Raw genomic sequence first — 20,035 nt, 5'->3', positions numbered from 1 at the left:
TTTTTGCTTTTGTGACTTAGAATATTAAGCCAACCTTAAAAGGGAATATTTGGTCAAAATTCAATTCCATTGCAACTGTAAATTGTAATCTCAAAATTTAGCAATCGAATGATTTGTCATCTTGAAGCACATATTCCTGACCTCAATCGTCTTAATCAAGCTATCAGCATTGAATGGATTAGGCTGTGTGATTGGATCACCAAGGTTGATCATGGCATTAAATTATTCTATAATAAACTTAAAGATAGGAGAAATTGCAATCATATCAACAAGCTTAACACTTCTAATATTTCTGACCTCTCAAGCTGAACAAATTATTTTATGCAAACATCAAACCGTCCAAAGGTGAATCAGAACGCACCACATGATATAATTCGCCTACAGACAACGCCCATATCCGCACAGAATAATTTCACCTCAATTTGGTATTACTAATTAAGCCATAAATTATTTATCATAGATCATTAGCAATATGCTTCCCCTTTGATCATTCCAATCCAATTAATGTTTTTACTTCAAATGAATAAAGAAGCCATTATTTAGATAAGAGTAAATTTTCATACAAGGTCTCTAGATAGAGTAAATAATTTTCATCACTCTCTCTCTCTCTCTCTCTCACTTCCAACACTTACCACCAACTCTCAAATTAGGACTACAAACGAACTAAGACTTTGTTTGGGATGGCTTTCAAACTGCGCCTTAAGAGCAGCTTTTAGTACAAATTTTTTTATTTTTTTACTAAAAAGCTACTTTAAGAAGTAGTAAAAAAATCGTCTCAAATAAAGTCTAACTCAAGTCAAGCAATTGATTGTTAATTATGATTAATTAAAATAGAAAATAGACAAAATACAGTTGAACAACATAGACCAATTAACCCTATGCAATTAATGAAATATCAGCATACATGACAATCAAAGTACAAATTACTATATGAAAACAAACTACTCATTTTGGCCCAAAAATAGTATAAATTTCCAGCATTTGCCACAATAATACGTTTTCACGCTCACATTTGTTAAAATGTGAAAACAATAAAATGCAGCAGTTTGATAAGATAATACTTCATTTCTTTAGACTTCTTTCAAGTCTCTCTATTGCAGCGCCAACAGCACTTGTGTTCGTTTCCCCAGTCCTATCAGACCGTAGGATCTGTTCATTTGCCTTCTCAACAAGCTTAATATGAAGCCATCCTGAAAAAACAGAACCCCACAGTTAAACAGGACTGCTACACATAAAAAATTATTTAAAAAAAAGCATAACATAAAATAAATGAAGTAAAAAATTATTTTCCCTAAAATTAGTTAACACTGTAATAGAGGGCAGATAGGATTCATAGCAAAAAATTTGAGTCCAGGTGCAATTCTCTTGCGTGCAAAACAAGCCATAAAATGTTGTTTCAAGATAGATAAAGCAGACATACAACTTTTCGAATAGAGTATAAGAGGGGAGACTAAGGTTTCGTCTTGGACAGCTTTCTCGAATATGTACTATAGAGTTGTTTCAAAAAACAGTAAGAAAACTGTCCCAAACGAAGCCTGAGGATTTAATTAGGACAACTTATTGACTACTTTACTTTTCAAACAAAAATCATAATTTTGTTTGGCTATATTTTCTCATTGTTTTTTAAAAATTTGTGACGAATTTATTTTCTCCACGATAATTTCACAGCGAACTTTATAAAATGTTGTCGTCGTCCCAAACAAACCCTAAAAGCAATGACTGTATAAGTTCCATTATAATTTAGAGGGTGAAAATATAGAGGTGAGACTTTCAAACCTCTTCAAGTATAGAATAAGATCATATAACTTCAATTAGCAGAGTCTTATCATATATATATATTAGTGTTAAAAAGTTGTGTTGTTGCATCACTGATTGGTTCATGCCAAATTTGTAGGGACTTATATTCTTCGTTTACCATGGCTCAATTGCTTCGGCCAAGACATGGAATAACAAACATCGGAATTGAAAATATTTTGTCATGGAGAATGAAGTACATGGTCATCATTTCCTAGCATTTTATAACCATATCATTCTGTTTTTATTGCATCTTATATGTATATTTTGCTCAAATAAATAAGAAAATCTACTGTGATCCAAAAAAAAAAGGAGTAAGAGATGCATTCACTAATTACCAAGAGGAAAACAAATTCCTGCTCCAAGTGTAGAGCCAAGCAAGACATTCCTAGCACGCCATTTTAAGGAACCTGGCACTGCATCAATAAAGAGAAAATGTTGAAATTACACATGATTTCGATTTCAATGGCTAGTCATGGCAAATATATAAAAATCCAAAACTAAAATGATTTTATCAAAAACAGTTTAGCTTCTTTCCTTGAATGAAACATAAGGCTAGGAGCAAAATATCAGCATTTGAGATGCAAATTAAATTAGAGATCTCTAAGAAAATTTAGAAAGAAAACAAATTGAGCTAAAACAAGATCCGAAAGTACTGAGTCTGAAGTTTTTGGAAGTTGGCACAATGAGCGAGGAATGCTAGTAAACAAGATGTCAAAGAACCCCAGAACAAGACCAAAAATAGAAAGACAGTATGAAACTTTTCAAATTATCCTTTCACTTTATAAAGGCAAATTAAGATGCGAAAATTTTTGTAGCAGGACTTGATGACATAAATTCACATCAGAATGGCTTCATTAAACAACAATTCTTCACAGTTGAAAAATATGAAGATATCTGATAACAAAATAGAAGACGGGATCTCATTTATTGAAGATATATTTGATCATATTAAAATAGAAAACATTTGCTAAAAAGGTGGAAGGTAGAATACAATTTATAGAAGACATTAGATGACCACATGACACGCAAAACACCTAACGAAACCATTTTGATGTAAATTTATATTAGGATATTGTAATAAAAAATCTTCCCATTTTGATGACCATAGACTACTCAATTCCCAGATTAATGAAGATGGATGGAATTAGAATTCTGATGCATCATGAAATTTAACAAAATATCCATGTGTAAAGATAGTATCATGTGTCATAAACAGAACAGTGAAGTCTAGATTTGAATAAGAACTCACATATCAGGCCAAACATAGCAGCTGTGGCTGAACCAGCTCCAGCAACATTAAATGCATCATGAACTCCACGACTATCGGCAAGAAGGTTAAGTAAACCATAGAATGTCGCAGTAAAAATGCCAAGGCGAACACCACCAACTATAGAACCACGAGCAACTTGAATGAACCTTTTCTCCATTGCATCTCTCATCAACTGGTACTGCTCACGCTTATCTGTTGTACTTCCAAGCTTTAGCATGACTTCTGCATCCTTGCTCTGAGAACATGAAATATACAAATTTTTGTTAGACATGAAACAAGCTTATTTGCAAGCTAAAACATGCCGCATTTCTAAAGCCAAGTTAAATTTCCATGGAGCGCATTATAAGGTAATAAAATACAACACCAAGTAGCTGGAATAAGGCTAATGAGGTCGAGAACACAGGATGTTTTTCATTATCCATAGAAAATGATGCAGCACAAAAAATTAAATTTAGCTTAATTTAAGGTTTATTTCAATAGTTTGATTTAAATTAGATGTTAGATTTAGTTTATTTATTTACCAGATAAATTATCCTTTTTTAGATAATCCTTAGGTTTAAATTTGAATTAGGATTTGATTTGATTTCTATCAGATCTTTATCACCCTATTTCTATGACAAGGGATAATTGGAATGTGTTTTGAAGAAGTAAAGAAAGGGTTCAATTAGAGCCTATTCTCTTTTATACCTTCTTTGCTTTCCCACTACGGGCTCAGGCTTATGCCCCGATATTGCTCGGCATAATTTGGAATCAATGCCCAATGTCAATTCCATTCGATTGGGCCTAGCCATTTCAAAGCAATCATGAATACAGCCATTTCGTGTCTGTCTCACACAACTGCCCTTCACCAAAAAACTTCCTTAGCAGCCCTCTCGCTATCTCATCACCGATGCGTCATTATCATATGCCTTACATCACGCCTTTGCTGCAGCTGTAATGTCCTACTTCACCACACTGCAACTTGTCCTCGAGTCCACTCATGTCAACAAGCTCGCCACTACATGCCTGCACTATGTTGCAACACTACATATGTTCTTTACTGCCCACACTTCCTCAGCTCATTATTCAAAATCATTAATAGAATATCAATTTTTTATTTTTATATTGCCTAGTGATAAGAGTCTCTAATCCTATCCTCAGTTTTATAAAACTCTTTAATTGATATCATGATATTGATACAACAACAAAAAATTGAATATTTCAAGTTGAATAACTTAAATCTAGAAGATATATGACGAATACAAAAGCAAGCCAATAGAGTTCCAAAATTCACAATATTCACAACGTAGTAAATGTTAAAATTTTTGGCATGTTTCATCATGCACATAATCATATCCATGGGAAAATTATTTGAATAGAATTTAGATCTGACTAGAGATGTTTGGATGAAGTATTGTTTGAAATTTAACTTTTCAATGATGATTTTAAAGAATCTTTCAATTTTTACTACAGATCATATTTATAAACCAATTTTATAACTTCAAATGTTCCAAAACTAGTAACAATTTCATACGTGCATATGTGCCAATTCCTCAAGGCCAAAAGCCCAACCTTTATTTTGAGTTAATCCATGGCCAAATTTACATCCATTATACTTCCTATTTGTTGTAAATTTTCCAATTGAAACAGCGATGAAAAACAAGCCTTTATGCAACAATGTGATGCATGCCATCCAGACCAGTCATCTACTGCTAAAAGATGACATCACTGTTCCAGAAACTTCATATACCAGACGTTCAATTTGCAATGTATGCCAGCCGCAGTAATACATTAATGGTCAATCCATAACGGCATCATCCCCCGTAACAATCTCTTTGACAACCAAACCTATTTTTCAGCTCAAATCCTGGACTTCCAAATGTGCTCAATCACGATTCACATACAACTGAAATAGTTGAAAGGAAACTCCGAGGACTACAGAACAACGAAGTAACATGGAAAAAGAAAAAAACATGCAGTGAAACATTGATTGAATATTCTTAAAAGAAAACTCTCAACTAATTCTCTCTTAATTATATATCTGTGTGTAGGGGTGTCAATTTCGGGTCACGGGTCGGACCCGGAACTGACCCGGGTTCAAACGGGTCGACCCTAACCCGACCCGGTTAGGCAAACAGGTCGAAAATCCGAACCCGAACCCGACACGGCGGGTTGTCGGGTTGACCCGACACGGAACCGATCGGCAGCGAGTACGCATCGCGGAGCGGCAGCAGCGCGCGCATTGCGCGAGCGCGGCAGCGCGGGCGGGGCGCGGCATCGCGGGAGCGCGGGCTGGCTCGGACTGCATGTTTCGGGTCAAATGGGTTGACCCGGCAACCCGTCGGGTCAACCCGAACCCGACCCATTTTTCAAACGAGTCGATTTCTGGAACCCGAACCCGACCCGTTTGAATTCGGGTCGGGTCCAACCCGGTATTTTCGGGTCGGGTCCTGGTGGGTTTTTCGTGTCGTGTCAAATATTGACACCCCTATCTGTGTGCAAGAAAAGGATCTTGAAGGCTGAAGGAAGACGATGTTAGACCGGTCCAGGCGGGACCGGTACACGGGCTAAAATCGAAACAGGCGGAGAACGAGCGGCCCGTCCACCCCTGTAGAGCTGTTTAGGAAGTTTTTTTGAGCATTTTGAGAGGGAAATTTGAACGTAGGGACTGTTTAGGGAATTCCTTTTGATTTGTATGCATTAAATAGTTGATTTGGCTAGGGTTTGAGTATCTTGAATTTGGCTGAATTTGAGATCTCTTAGATTTAGATTTTCTTTGGGCTCTAGCGGTGTCTAGAGATTTGGGAGAGATCGATCCTCCTCTCGAATTGAGGATCAATTGTATCTTGCTATTTTATTCATCATCTAGTGGAATAAAGCTTTTCTTTGAGTTTTCTCTCAGATTTCCTTGTGGCTTTGGCTGTTTTTTCCTGCTGTGGACAGCAGTTTTTGTTGTTGAATGTTCGCCGATTTTGGTTAGGTTACTTGCGAACTCAAGTATTTCCTATCAAATTGGTATCAGAGCATCGATTTAGGGCCATCGGCGGCTGAAATTCTGAAATTTCAGCAAGTTTATCGTTTCCGGAAGAAGATTTTTTGGGATCCGTTAGAAGAACGATGGCCGGAAAGAAGGTTGACGTCTTGGAAGGCGAAGTCGGCAAATTGAAAGCCGATTGGAGGAAAGATTATTCAACCTTCAAAATCAAATCACCTCCAACAATGAAAGGTTGGAGGGGAAGTTCACCGCAATGAGGAAATGATGAAGAAACTACTTGAGATGAAACCAATCCGGTGACATCGGAAGTAAGAGAGACCACCGACGGCCATGGCATGGGAGGAAATCCGAACCCCTTGGCGGGGGAGGAGAAATTCGGAGATGGAGATCTAGAGGAAGAGAACGACATGCCTCCGCTAGAGCCCCTTTCGAGGAAGAGATGAGCATAGGATATGACAGAAGGGGGGCTGATTTTGGTGGGAGAAGAGAGGGATCGCATCGCCGAGGTACTGAATTCGAAAGAATTCAGCGTCGAGGGGGATTTTGAAGGAAGAGGGAGGAAGTCATCGTCGAGGTGCTGAATTTGAAGGTATTCAGCGTCGAGGTGATGATGTTGAAGGGAGGATAGGTGAGTATGAAGAGGGGTTAGAGTATATTCGTCGGAGGGACGATCGGGGCAATTGGGGAACGCCTCCTCTGAGGGGAATGGGAGGCTATGGAGGATACTAGGGAGATCCCAAGGTGAGGAAATTGAAGATGCCGTTTTCGAGGGGGAAGACGGCCATGGCTGATCTAAAGGTGGAGCGTTACTTTGCGGTCAATGGGTTGACAGAGGATGAGAAGCTGACGGCGGCAGGATTGTGTCTGGAAGGAAAGGCTTTGTCATGGTATCAGTGGCGTGACAGGAGGGAGCCTATCAGGAAATGGAGGGAATTCAAAAACTGCATAATAGAACGTTTCCAAACCGACCGGGGAGGAGATTTCTATGAGCAATTCTTTGATCTGGTGCAGAAGGGATCAGTAGCAGACTACCGTGAGCGGTTCGAGCACCTGGCTAGTAGGGTGGAGCGATTATCGGATAGCGTATTGGAGGGGAACTTCATGAAGGGGTTGAAGGCAGAGATCCGAGCGGCAGTTAAAGTTCTGATGCCTAGTGATTTGGAGGAGGCAATGAAGTTGGCACAGCTGGTAGAAAATCAGAAAAATCTGGAGAAGGAGCAAGGAGCCAGCAGCTCAGGAGGCTCTTACAAGACTACGATCACTCTTTTAGCACCAAAAGGGCCTGCATCAGTCAACAATAATGAGATCACCATGGAGAAGCCAATAGGAAGAGGGAGTGAGGATAACTTCAAGAAGCTCACTGAGATCAGAATTAACAGGAGAAGAGGGCAAAAGGGCTTTATTTCAGATGTGACGAGAGGTATACGCCGGGGCACAGGTGTAAGGACCGAACTCTTCAAGTTCTTACTGTTTGTGATGAAGAAGGAATGGAGGTGTCCGTCTTTCCATCTTGCGGACAAGGTGGATCTTTGGGAGGGAAGTATTGTTAGATCGGTGCTCACTGGAACCCGTCAGGCGGGACCGGTTCATGGGCGAAAATCGCAAATAGGCGGAGAACGAGCGGCCCGTCCGCCCCCGTAGAGCTGTTTAGGAAGTTTTTTTGAGCGTTTTGAGAGGGAAATTTGAACGTAGGGACTGTTTAGGGAATTCCTTTTGATTTGTATGCATTAAATAGTTGATTTGGCTAGGGTTGAGTATCTTGAATTTGGCTGAAATTTGAGATCTCTTAGATTTAGGTTTTCTTTGGACTCTAGCGGCGTCTAGAGATTTGGGAGAGATCGATCCTCCTCTTGAATTGAGGATCAATTGTATCTTGCTATTTTATTCATCATCTAGTGGAATACAAGCTTTTCTTTGAGTTTTCTCTCAGATTTCCTTGTGGCTTTGCTGTTTTTCTGCTGTAAACAGCAGATTTCTGCTGTGGACAGCAGTTTTGCTGTTGAATGTTTGCCGATTTTGGTTAGGTTACTTGCGAACTCAAGTATTTCCTATCAGACGATCAGAAAAAAGGAAATAAAAGGTACAGTTGCAATATTACCCACAGATGAGTAAAACAAAATCTTACAACAGATGCAGCTGCCTCTTTGCTTCCTCCATAAAGTATGCCAGCAAGTACCCCCATGACAGTAGCTGCACCCCAATTTCCAGTTCCTAAAAGTCTTGGAGTTGAACGTTCCTTAAATAAAATTTTAGGACATTAAGAAATTAGCTAACTTGTTCACCTGAGCAAATAGTATAGTACAAAATAAAAAAAGTTGGGAATTTCAGAGACCATTTTTCTAGGAAAATGCTGAGTGTGTATAAACAAATTCATGAACAAAAGCATCTCAGTTAATTGTTAATAATATCATCTTTGTAAGCAAATGAGCTAAAATGAAAGGGACAACTTGTTACTCTTTCAACTAAATTTATGCCATACATCTAATAGCAATTTCTGTTCACTAATTATGCAAATTTTCTTAGTATGAAAACTATGTGTCAAAACATCACTACCTAACAATATAGTCATAAAATGAGGAATTTACATACATACTATTACATTTATGTATTTACATATCTAAAACCTAAAATTTTATATTTACTTACAAAACACCTTAGTGTCTAAATCACATCAAAACACATGCTTAAATACGTATATTTCAATTTTGATAAGTTAATAGTAGTGATAGTTTTTATATAAGTAAAAATAAATATTTAGATGTTAAACACATAAATAAATAAAAATTCAGTAGTACGTATGTAAACCCTCCTTTGAATGATGCTAATCAACACAACACTTACAGTGTCTCCGAAGATGCAAATTATCATAGTTCGGACAAACCCTACTTCCCTAAATAAAAGAATATAAGCAGCAAATGAGAGTCCTTTAAATCAGTAGGAATGAACAACTTATTTGATAGTTGTCCTAGCATCATGGAGGAAGCTGCTTCAAAACTGAACAAAATATTTTTAGGAGTGGCATGCACTCTCAAACCTAGAAAAAATCAAAGGATTATTGACAAAAGGTACTTGGAAAATAAGCGTCAAACTCAAATATATGAATCATTGCATTCCTGAGGTACTTAATGCTGTAAAATACAAAATTTGAACAAAAAAAAGGCAGGAGTCGCATTTGTGACTTGAGAAGCAATTACCCCTTCATCCTGTCGTTGATTGGAGTTCTCTGTCTCACTCATGACTATTGATTTGCACAGATACCCCAAAATACTAGCCTTCCTGAAGAAAACCAGGGCGTTAGAAATTTAATTAGATTCATAATCAAGTTACAAATAAGATGGCTGAATGATTAATAGTGGATAGTAAATGGACAACAAAAATTTGAATCCAATACATTGCAGCGGGGCTGAAGGTGATATGTAAGATACTCAACAAAATGAACGTTTGGGGTTCAATTTTAGAATTGATAGAAGACCAAAAGAAACGAGGAATTCAAGATGAGAGTACAATGATTAAGAAATAACAAGAGCAGGGCAAAGTCAACCTGGCCGAGATTCGAAACCTATTTTAGAAATTGAATGTTTGGGATTAAATTTAAGGCTTATTTCAGATAGCTTTTGTACTACTTTATAAAGAAATTTTTTAGTATAAAAATTTTTGAAAAATGTTTTTGAACTAAAAAGTTGTTATAAAAAATAGTAAGAAAGTCATCATAAACAAAGCCTTAATAGCATTCAAAAGCCATTGCAAAGCTAGTAAACTCTCTTTAATAGGAGGTAGGAATCTATGAATATCTCTGACACTTTATTGTTCATTTTCAATGGAAGATGTTAAAAGTCAAAAACTTAATACCTATAGTCTCTTAGACTGCACTTGGTTTATAACATCTATGGACTTTGGATGGGTTATTAGAATTCACAATAATCACATTAATATGAAAGAGTACCATAGTGTTATGATTTCTAGTTCAAGCACTCGATATTTTAAAGTTGCAGAGGACCTGCAACGACATCACAACCACCAGCCAAACAAAAATCGATGCTACTTCAACTTAACTATGAATAGACCTTCTCACAATGACCAGCACCGACATCAAGAATATAATCAATAGCAAAATGGACAAAGAATCACTTTGCCTTATCAACCATTCAATAAAAATATATTCCAGTTACACTTCTTCACAAGTATCATATGTAAAATTAGTAAACGCTTTTTGAAACAAGGAAAAATTTCATTAGCCTCTTCCCATGCATACACAATACGAGACTTGAGATACCTTGAAATATTGTGTTACCCCCATAGATAATAACCATGATACCGAAAATTGTTGATATCTCTACCCAACCTTATCGAGGAACACATCAAAGCAAAAACTCTTAAAGAGTTTTGTGGGCTCCAAAAATTCATGCCCCAATATCTTCGCGCCCTTTTTTATTGACGGGGAGAGTTTTAACTAATTATATTTTGAGATAAATTTATAAGGCAGGATGATTTTTAGATAAGACACTACCCAGAGTTTTCACCCTCATTTTGCGAGGACCTTATGATCTGAGTTGTGGTTTCTCATAGGCGCAAGCCCCTATGGTTGATTACTCTGATAAATAGAGAGAACTTTAGATTAAGACTAGTCGTTTGATAGGCACTAAGTAACATATAGTAGCATCAACTTTCAGAGTTTCGAACTTAATTTTTTTCTAAGATTTGATGTTTATCATCATACTTAAAGCAGGTGATGGGTGAATGATGATGGGTCGGATCAAGATTTAATGGTGATCAAGATTTCATGGTTGCATCGTCTCGGAGTTCAGCGAAGTCAGCTTGATTTTCCTTGAGTTGTTGATTAATTGTGTTCATTTGACCTACCAACAGATCTAGAGTCCGGTGAAATTGTTCAGGGTCCATCCTAATATTTAGGGCGATTCAGAACTATGCAGAAGTGAAAGAAAACAATATGCAAACAAAACATGCAAGATGCGATTTAGATGCTAAACATATAGGAAAAGTTTTTCTAATAGGCACATAAATGCAACCATACTCTAAACTAGATGATGTAGGACTATGAATATTGTAAATGATGGATATAAGAATTTGCACGCTTTCACGTAAGAACAATAAGAATTAAAAGGTTAGCCGCTTATCGAAAATAGAAAACAAGGGGTGCCTTAGCTTAGGCCAAGTCACACAATAATAGTTAGGATCACAAAACAATTATAAAATTCAACATAAGCAAATATAGAGGATTTTCAATAACATCCCTCGATTAACAACGAGATTAGATGCATAAAAGTCCATCACTCATTCCCTACATTTACTAAGCTTTGGCGGAGTGTTGCAAGATTTACATGAATCAATCAAAACCACAAGTAAGAATCAACGATGAAGGAATGAGGGAAGGAAAGAGTTCACCTTTGTCAAGATTAAACTTGAGATAAAGTTGTAAGAAGCAAATTCTAGAGCATGGACAGCTGCTTGACGAACGTTCTGTGTGAAGACTACACTTAGAAACCTTCCCGCAAGCTTGGATGGCAGATGGTGGCTGCAGGAGCCTTTGGACAGCACACTTCTATGTCCAAAAAACTCTGGACAGCAAACTAACCAATCCTGTAATGCTGGACAGCATTCTGGCAACTTCTGGACGGAGGACAGCCAACTAACGTGGTCTGGATTCTTTGGACAGCAACTTGAAATCTATGGACAGCAGCTCCAATACTCAGGACAGCAAATATAACCTGTCCAGAAATCTGGACAGCAAGTTGGAGAGGAGAATTTTAGGGGTTTCCCCCTTATGGATGCACGAGAGCTAGGAGGATGAGGTGGGGAATTATGTTGACAGTCGTAGAGAATATCCTCGAGTTAATTTCCCTTGCTTAGGTGGCATGTTAAATCAATCTCAAAATAATTGAAGGGAGGGGAGGAAGGTGTCGGTAATGTGGCAACTTAATTGGGTAGCAATAGTGGAAAGAATTTATTAAGGGGGAGAGAAGAGGGGGCCGGCGGCTTCAAGGAGAGAGGGATTAGGTAAGGGAATTTATGGCTTGCCTAATCAAGGCTCTTTAATTGAGGAGAAGAAATTAAATCAAATCCTATTTGAAATTGATTTAGGAAACATTTCTAAAATAGAGTTCTATTTTTGGAAATAATTCAAATTTCAAATTGATTGAAATTTGAATGTTAAGACTTTTCAAATGGGTTGGGGAGGAAAATGGAAAGTAGTAATGATTGGGTTTTGAATTTGAGCGGCAAGGAGGAAATGGCTATGGCCGGCGGCTAGGCTAGGTTATACCGGAAATGTTAATTCCGGTAAAAAAAAATACGAGTCCGTCGGCGATCTTGATCGGACAGCCAAATTCAACCACCACCTGGAATTTAGAGCAAAAACCAGGATTCAGAACAGGATTCTTGAATCCCAAAGAACTATTAGTTCTAAATTTGATTTATTCCCAAAAACTGCTTCCCTCCAAGCAGTAGAGCCAATTTATATTTATTTATTGGCTACATACTTGGCCACAGCAACAGTCACATTGGCTAATATGAAAATAACAGCAACCAACTAAGTAACTACAAAATAGGCTAAGAATAGAAGAAAAGAAACAGAACATGAATTTTGAAAAGATTCCAGCGATCTTCTACAGCCAGCTGAATGAGCTCCGGCGTCATTCTTCCAGGGTTGGAAGAGCTTCGTTCTCATAGTGGGGAGTTAAATCAGCTACATTGAATACTGCCAAAATGTTGTAATCTCCTGGTAAATCTATCAAGTAAGCGTTGTCGTTGATTCTCTTGACGACACGAAAAGGTCCGTCAGCTCGGGGCTTCAATTTGCTGAAAGCTTTTGCCGGAAAACGCTCTTTCCTCAGTCTGATCCATACCAGGTCTCCTTCTTGGTATATCACCTTCTTCCTGTGTCTGTTAGCTTGCGCACGGTACTTCTCATTCTGTTTAATAATTTCGTCCTGTACCTGCTGATGCAGCTTTTGTATTTCCTTACTTCTCTGTTCCCCGTCAAGATTATAGGCAGTCTGTTGAACTATGGGAATTAAATCCAGCGGTGTTAGAGGATTTCGTCCATATACTATCTCAAATGGACTCCTTCTGGTTGACTGATTGACTGACCTGTTGAAGGCAAACTCGATTTGAGCTAATATTAAATCCCACTGCTTGATATTTCTTCTCACGAAACACCTTAACAGATTTCCAAGGCTCCGGTTGACAACTTCGGTTTGCCCATCTGTTTGTGGGTGAGCAGCCGAACTGTACTGTAAACGAGTACCCAGTTTGCTCCATAAGGTCTTCCAGAAGTAACTCATAAATTTTATGTCTCTATCTGACGTAATAGTCATCGGAATACCATATATTCGAACTATCTCTTTGAGGTATAAATTGGCAATATGACTTGCATCCAAAGTTTTGTGACACGCAACAAAATGAGCCATCTTTGAGAATCGATTTACCACTACCATGATCGAATCCTTGTTGCGTTGAGTACGGGGCAACCCCAACACAAAGTCGAGGCTGACATCTTCCCAAGGGGCCTTCGGAACAGGCAATGGTGAGTATAAACCAGCATTGGTTCCTTGTGTTTTGGCCATGCGACATACACGACATCCCTGCACATATCTTCCAACATCTCTAGACAACAATGGCCAATAAAACTTTTCTTGGATTAAATTCAGTGTTTTGTCTCTGCCAAAATGCCCCATCAAACCACCTTCATGGAATTCGGTTATAATGGCTAATCTGTTAGAACCCCTGGGAATACAAAGACTATGGCCATGAAACAAGTACCCATCCTTGATGTGGAATAGTTTATAAGGCTGATGCAAACATTGATTCCATATTAATTTGAAGTCTGCATCTACGGAATACAGATCTTTGAAATTTTCCATTCCTAGAACTTTAGTTTGTAACGTTTGTAGTAGCAGATGGCATCGGCTCAAAGCATCAGCTGCTTGATTTAAATGCCCGGCTTTATGTTTTATCACATAATTGAATGACGCCAAAAATTCTGACCACGCCGCATGTCTGCCTTTTAGTTTCTTTTGGCTGTTTAGGTAACGAAGAGCTTCATGATCTGTATACAGCACGAAGTCTTTAGCTAATAGATAATGGTTCCAATGGTGCAATGCTCTGACTAAAGCATAGAATTCTTTGTCATATGTTGAATATTTTTGCCGAGCCTCATTTAACTTCTCACTGAAAAATGCAATAGGATGTCCGTCTTGACTCAAAACTGCGCCAATTCCTACATTAGAAGCATCACATTCTACCTCAAAGACTTTATTGAAGTCGGGTAGATTAAGAACAGGAGAAGTTGTAACTGCCTTCTTCAATAGTTCAAAACTGCTTTGGGCACTGCTGGACCAGACAAATGATTCAGATTTCAGGCTCTCTGTAATTGGTGCGGCTATGGAGCTAAAATTTTTAATAAATCTTCTGTAGAAGGACGCCAGTCCATGAAATCTCCTGACTTCGGTAAATGACTGGGGAGTCGGCCAGCTCACAATTGCTTCAATTTTCCTGGGATCTGCTTCGATGCCTGATACCGAAACCACAAAACACAGAAATTCTATTTTGCTGTCCAGAAATTTACTTTTACCAATATGGCCATACAATTTCTGTTCCCTCAGTTTGCAGAGCACTAATCGTATATGCTGTAAATGTTCCTCTATGTTTTCGCTAAAAATTAGTATATCATCAAAATAAACGACTACGAACTTACATAGAAATGGTTGAAATACTTGGTTCATCAGCCTCGTGAAAGTGCTCGGTGCATTCGACAGCCCGAATGGCATCACCGTCCACTCATACAATCCGTCTCGGACCTTGAATGCTGTTTTCCACTCGTCACCTTCTCGCAAACGGATTTGATGATACCCGCTTCTCAAGTCAATTTTTGAAAATACTTTAGCACCATGCAATTGATCAAAGAGATCATCTATGCGGGGAATCGGAAAGCGGTATCGAACAGTGATTTTATTCATCGCTCTGCTGTCCATGCACATTCTATAGGATCCATCTTTTTTTGGAACCAACAATACAGGCACGGCACACGAGCTAACACTGGGTTTAATAAAACCTTTGGATAGTAGATCTTCAATCTGCAACTGTAAATGCTCGTACTCGTCTGGCCTGATTCTGTAAGGTGGTCGGTTTGGCAACACGGCGCCAGGTATTAATTCAATTTCATGCTGAATTTCCCGAGCAGGAGGTAGTCCGGCTGGAATTTCTTCTGGAAACACATCACAGAATTCCTGTAATAGCTCTTGAACTCTTGGGTGAATTGTTACTGCAGCAGGAACCACTTCTTTCACCACCAATATATAACTAGTAGTGGACTCTTGCATAGCCTTACGACACTGTGAGTAACTAATCAGTAATTCTTCTTCTGTTTTGGTTGTGTTTTCTTCTTCTAACGGCACCAACACCATCGGACTACCATCATAATTAAAAGTGTATGTATTCTTGGTACCATCATGAATAGTTTGCCGATCATACTGCCATGGTCTTCCCAGAAGCAAGTGACAAGCGTCCATCGGAACTACATCACACCACAATTGTTCTTTGTAGGTTCCTATAGAAAAATTCACCAAGCATCTTTTTGTCACCTTGACCACGTTTTCTTTCTGTATCCACGCCAACTTATAAGGATTGGGATGTTTTTCAGTTTTTAACTGAAGTTTATCTACCATAGAACTTGATACTACATTCTCACAACTTCCACTATCCACAATGACTTGGCAAACTTTTCCTTGAACTGTACAACGAGTTCTAAAAAGGCTATATCGCTGCAGCAATTCTTCTTTCTGATTTTTAAGCAATCGTTGGATAACCAACAATGGCCCTTCATCTGCTGTAAGCAAAATAGGGACAGGCGAATTTGCAACCTCTTGACCAGACTGTTCTTCTTCTCGGTCTTCAGCCCACTCCTGTTCGTCATCCTCTAACAGTGTAATAACACGCCTGTTAGGACAACTTGAAGCAATGTGGCCAAATCCGTGGCATTTGAAACATTTTCTAGCTGGATAATTTGGGGCATTAATCGGTTTCTTGACGATTTGATTAGCGTCTGTTACTCTTGTTTGTCCACTGGAATTGGCATCATCTTTACTACTACACTTCTCCTTAAATTCTCCTTTATTGCTCCATCTGTTCTGTACCATTTTGGCTTTTTTTGCTGTTTCTCTACTTTTAGGGCTAAATTTACGGCATCTTGAAATGTCCAATACGATTGTAATTGAACCACATTGCCAATTGCCGGTTGCAACCCTTCTAAGAATCTTGCAATTGTATTTTCTTCAGGCTCCACCATATCACATTTAAGTGATAATTGTTCAAATTCTGCTCCATACTCCTCCACCGTCAACTGATTTTGTTGAATTCGATGCAACTTCAAGAACAATTCTTGCTTGTATTGCTCTGGCAGATACTTCCTTTGAAGCTCCTTCTTCATTTTTTCCCAACTGACGATTTTACTGCGTCCTTCCCTGAGTCTTGTTCGCTTCAAATTCTCCCACCATAATGACGCATTCTTCTTCAACTTGATGGCGACGAGCTTGACGATGCGATCAGGTTTTATTTCTTTAAACTCCAAGATCCTGTCAACTGTGTGAATCCAGTTTATAAATTCATCTGGATCTAATCTTCCCTCAAAGTCAGGTAAATCAACTTTGATTCCTCCATCATCATGTCTGACGTTTCCAACACGATCTCGTGTCCGTCTCCTTCCTTCATCGTCACTGGAATTGGCCTGATAGAATGGATTCACTCCTTCTTCTTGTTCATCGCCAGCTTCTCTTTGCTCGAACCTTTCTAATCTTTGCTTCAACCGCTGAATTTCTCTTTGTAAATCTTCGATCACTACTTCTTGCACCGGCCGTTGAGGATTGCGACGAGGCGGCATCTTGCCGGAGCTGAGCCATTAGTTATGTTAACTTCAGGATAATTCAATCCATTTGGTAGCTTATCTGGCTACATAGATTTAGTGCTTTCATTTGTTTTGTGTAGCCTAGTATGTTCCTTCTTTTGGGCTATAAATAGTTAGCCAATATCATGTAATAGAAGATAGATTGAGATGAATAATATTTGAGTAGTTTTTACTCTGTTTTTTTGGGTTTCTGTATCCTGAAGGATTTCAGGTGGTGATCCCTCTCTTCCAAGGAGTTCTTGGAGTTATCCGACGACCGCCACCGGATTGTCGACGTGGATTCGTCGAGACCACTCCGGTCCGGTGTCACTAGGTTAGGGTTGGGAAATGTGGTGGTGTGGAGGTGGGGATAGCCAAGTAGGAGAGGTGGTGGGGTGTGGTGGTTGGCCAAGAGATAGGGAGGTGGAGTTATGGTTGGCCGGCGGCTAGATGGGGTGGGAAGATGATTTGGTCCAGAGATATGGAAGGAAAACCTTGGCCGGTGGAGGGGAAGGTAGAGAGGATGGTAGAGACGTCGTCGACCGCGAACCCGGACTCTTCCTACGATTGATGGGTATTGCGATGCACTCACCAAGAGACTTCAACCTCTCCAAAGCTCTCTAGCTCTCACAAAACTCAAGGATGCGGAATTTTTTCATAATCATTCATTAACTTGAAAGAAACATAAGGGGGTGCTTATAAATAGCCTCATACAATGATAGAAAACTAAAAGACAACTTTGCACCTAGGGCTTTTATATGACAAGTCTCTTAAGTAAGGATAAAAGCGGAAAATGTAAACAAATACATATAATGACTTAAAAATAATTCGGCGTGATTGTGGTCGTAGATCGTCAACTCCGTCTCTGGTAAACTTTCCAGGTCTTGATGTCCTCATCAGTTATGTTGAATAGATGATCTTTGCAACTTAGATACATGTACAACCTTTCAACAAATCCATAAGCCTTTGTCCACAACTATGCATGCAAGCACTCTTGTCACATCTATGAAAATGAAGTTTATCTATACCAAGATCTTTCACACAGTATGGCAACTCAAGATAAAAAAAAAATCATTTTAATATACCATTAGAAGGAATGCACATTCATATAAATCTCGACTTGATTATTTGAAGGAATAATTAAGAGCATGCATTCTGATATCAAAACCATGTAGAAATTCATTGAATAGATTGTATTCAACACCACAACAACTACAGAGAAAGGTTACACATAACCCTCACATAAGTACACACATAAAATTTGAGAAGGTGTTTGATCAAAAACTATCAAGCATGACTATAAAATTCATGAATGGTGACTAATCAAGAAGGCTACGTATATTTTCTATCTCAGATTTTTTTAATAAATATTATAAATATGTACATTTGAAAAACTGATTCACATATTTATACATCTAGCATGAACTTCACATATAAGCAAGACCATCATATAAGGTTTTGATACAAATGAAAACAACATAACTTCTCCTTAGTGGCATTTCACCAAATAACTGATATGCAATATTCTTAAAGTTTCATCACTAAAATGAAAATGATTACCCTATCATCACAAATCATCATGAAATTTTCATAAGCATGCTTTGTTGAAATCATCACAAAATAATCTATCTAAAGTTCACTAAAACTCAGGAATGAAAGGGAGCAACCACAGAATGAACAAGAAGAAAGAAAAGAAGAAGAAAGAGAAGAAGAAGAAGGAGAAGAAGAAGAAGGAAGTGGTAAATGAAGAAGAAGAAGAAGAAGGAAGAGGAGGAGGAAAGGGGAAAAGCAAACCTGTAGCTAAGAGGAAGCCGGTCGGCTAGGGCAGGGGCGTGTTCGGGCTTCTGTCTGGGCGGCTTCTCACTCGAGAGAGAGGAAGACGCAAGGGGTGGATCGGCTCTGATGCGTGCCAACCAGAGAGAAAACGAGAGGGGGAGGCGGAGGGGTTTTCGACTTCCTCCTGGGTTCGCTCGGGCAAGAGAGACGAGAGAGAAGGGGTTTCGCCTGTATGCGGATCGGAAGAGAGACGAGAGAGGTGGGGGGCCTTCGACTTTTGCTCTGGGACGGAATGAACGAGGGAACTCGCGAGAGCCAGTGCTGAAGCGCGAATCTCTCTAATGCCAAGCGATATCCTAGCGTGCTTTGCCCGATGTTATCCAGTCGCCAACCAAGAGCTACATATCAGGCTAAAACATTGAAACAGACACTTGGCATAGTGATAGCTAGCTTTTGATTCTGGCAAGATCGGCTAGGGCTTAAGGTTGGCAGCGCCTCTGCTGCAAGAGGAGGAGTTTCGAATTAGGCTGAAGACGTTTTTGCTAGGGTTGAGACCGGTGGTTGGGAGGTTTTTTTATTGGAGAGGTGTTAGTAGAATGCGGGATTAATAATGGAAGAAAATAAGAACCTCTTTATGCTGCTGTAACAGCCGGAATTTAAACATACGCGTCGCCTCTTCTCCTTCGCGCTGCACCACCTCTTCTTCTCGTCACGATTTCCACCAAAGGCGTCGATCGAGAGCTCCGACGAACTTCCGTATCGTAGCAATGCCCATTCTCACATCATCGTCGAGAACAAGAACCATATGGGGACTATTTTTCTCTTATTTGAGAGACCGTTTTTTCTATTTTTATTTTAGCTAGAAGGAATGGATATATTTTTTCGATAAAAAGAAAGGGATCTTCATTATTGAAATTTTAATGTTAATGAATCTTCATTACTAAATTTTTTATGTTATCAAAATAGAAAAAAATTATATTTGAATATTATGATGCAAATGATATTAACTTTGTTTAAAAAATTTTAATTTGAGCTATGATTAGTAATATATGATAATCTTAATAAAAATTCAAGAGTTTTACTATATTATATTAGGATGTACACACATAATTTCTTATTTTTTAATGAACATAATCTACATGCATATATCTTCTAAAAAGGCAAGCAAATCTTATTTCTCTCAATCATAAGTTCAAGTTTTAGAATAACCTACAGCACAATTTTTTTTTCTTTGTACCTTTCTAGCAATCATTCATATAAAGGACGATTATATAAATAACATTCAAATTTTATCTATTTACATAACTAGTATGCATGTTAC

General features: G+C 38.6%; 1 protein-coding gene across 5 annotated transcripts; it reads right to left on the bottom strand.

The window, feature by feature from the left end:
* Nucleotides 1-852: 852 nt before the first annotated feature.
* Nucleotides 853-19,552, bottom strand: LOC110109128. Of its 5 annotated transcripts, XM_020840068.2 has the most exons (7): nt 19,343-19,547; nt 18,733-19,214; nt 9,236-9,317; nt 8,167-8,277; nt 3,047-3,302; nt 2,133-2,210; nt 853-1,190 (listed from the first exon to the last, which is right to left on the bottom strand). In XM_020840068.2, exons 3-7 carry the CDS (start codon nt 9,275-9,277, stop codon nt 1,063-1,065), a joined length of 615 nt encoding a protein of 204 aa, XP_020695727.1. In that variant the 5' UTR covers nt 9,278-9,317; nt 18,733-19,214; nt 19,343-19,547; the 3' UTR covers nt 853-1,062. The 5 variants fall into 5 exon arrangements, with proteins under 5 accessions (XP_020695727.1, XP_020695718.1, XP_020695733.1 ...); XM_020840059.2 differs by having other exon boundaries at nt 18,733-19,547; XM_020840074.2 differs by lacking the exon at nt 18,733-19,214.
* Between the last annotated feature and the right edge of the window lie 483 nt (nt 19,553-20,035).

The sequence above is a fragment of the Dendrobium catenatum genome, unplaced genomic scaffold (genome assembly GCF_001605985.2).
Source record: "Dendrobium catenatum unplaced genomic scaffold, ASM160598v2 fragScaff_scaffold_1628, whole genome shotgun sequence".
NCBI classification, from domain to species: Eukaryota; Viridiplantae; Streptophyta; class Magnoliopsida; order Asparagales; family Orchidaceae; genus Dendrobium; species Dendrobium catenatum.
This window is presented reverse-complemented; position numbering and strand designations above follow the sequence as displayed.

Coding starts and splice junctions, on each gene's coding strand:
- LOC110109128 (XM_020840059.2), bottom strand. CDS start 9,277: ATGAGTGAGACAGAGAACTCCAATCAACGACAGGATGAAGGG. Junction 3,303..8,166: donor AAGAGGCAGCTGCATCTGTT/GTAAGATTTTGT, acceptor TCATGTTCTCAG/AGCAAGGATGCAGAAGTCAT. Junction 1,191..2,132: donor AGGAATTTGTTTTCCTCTTG/GTAATTAGTGAA, acceptor CTGTTTTTTCAG/GATGGCTTCATATTAAGCTT.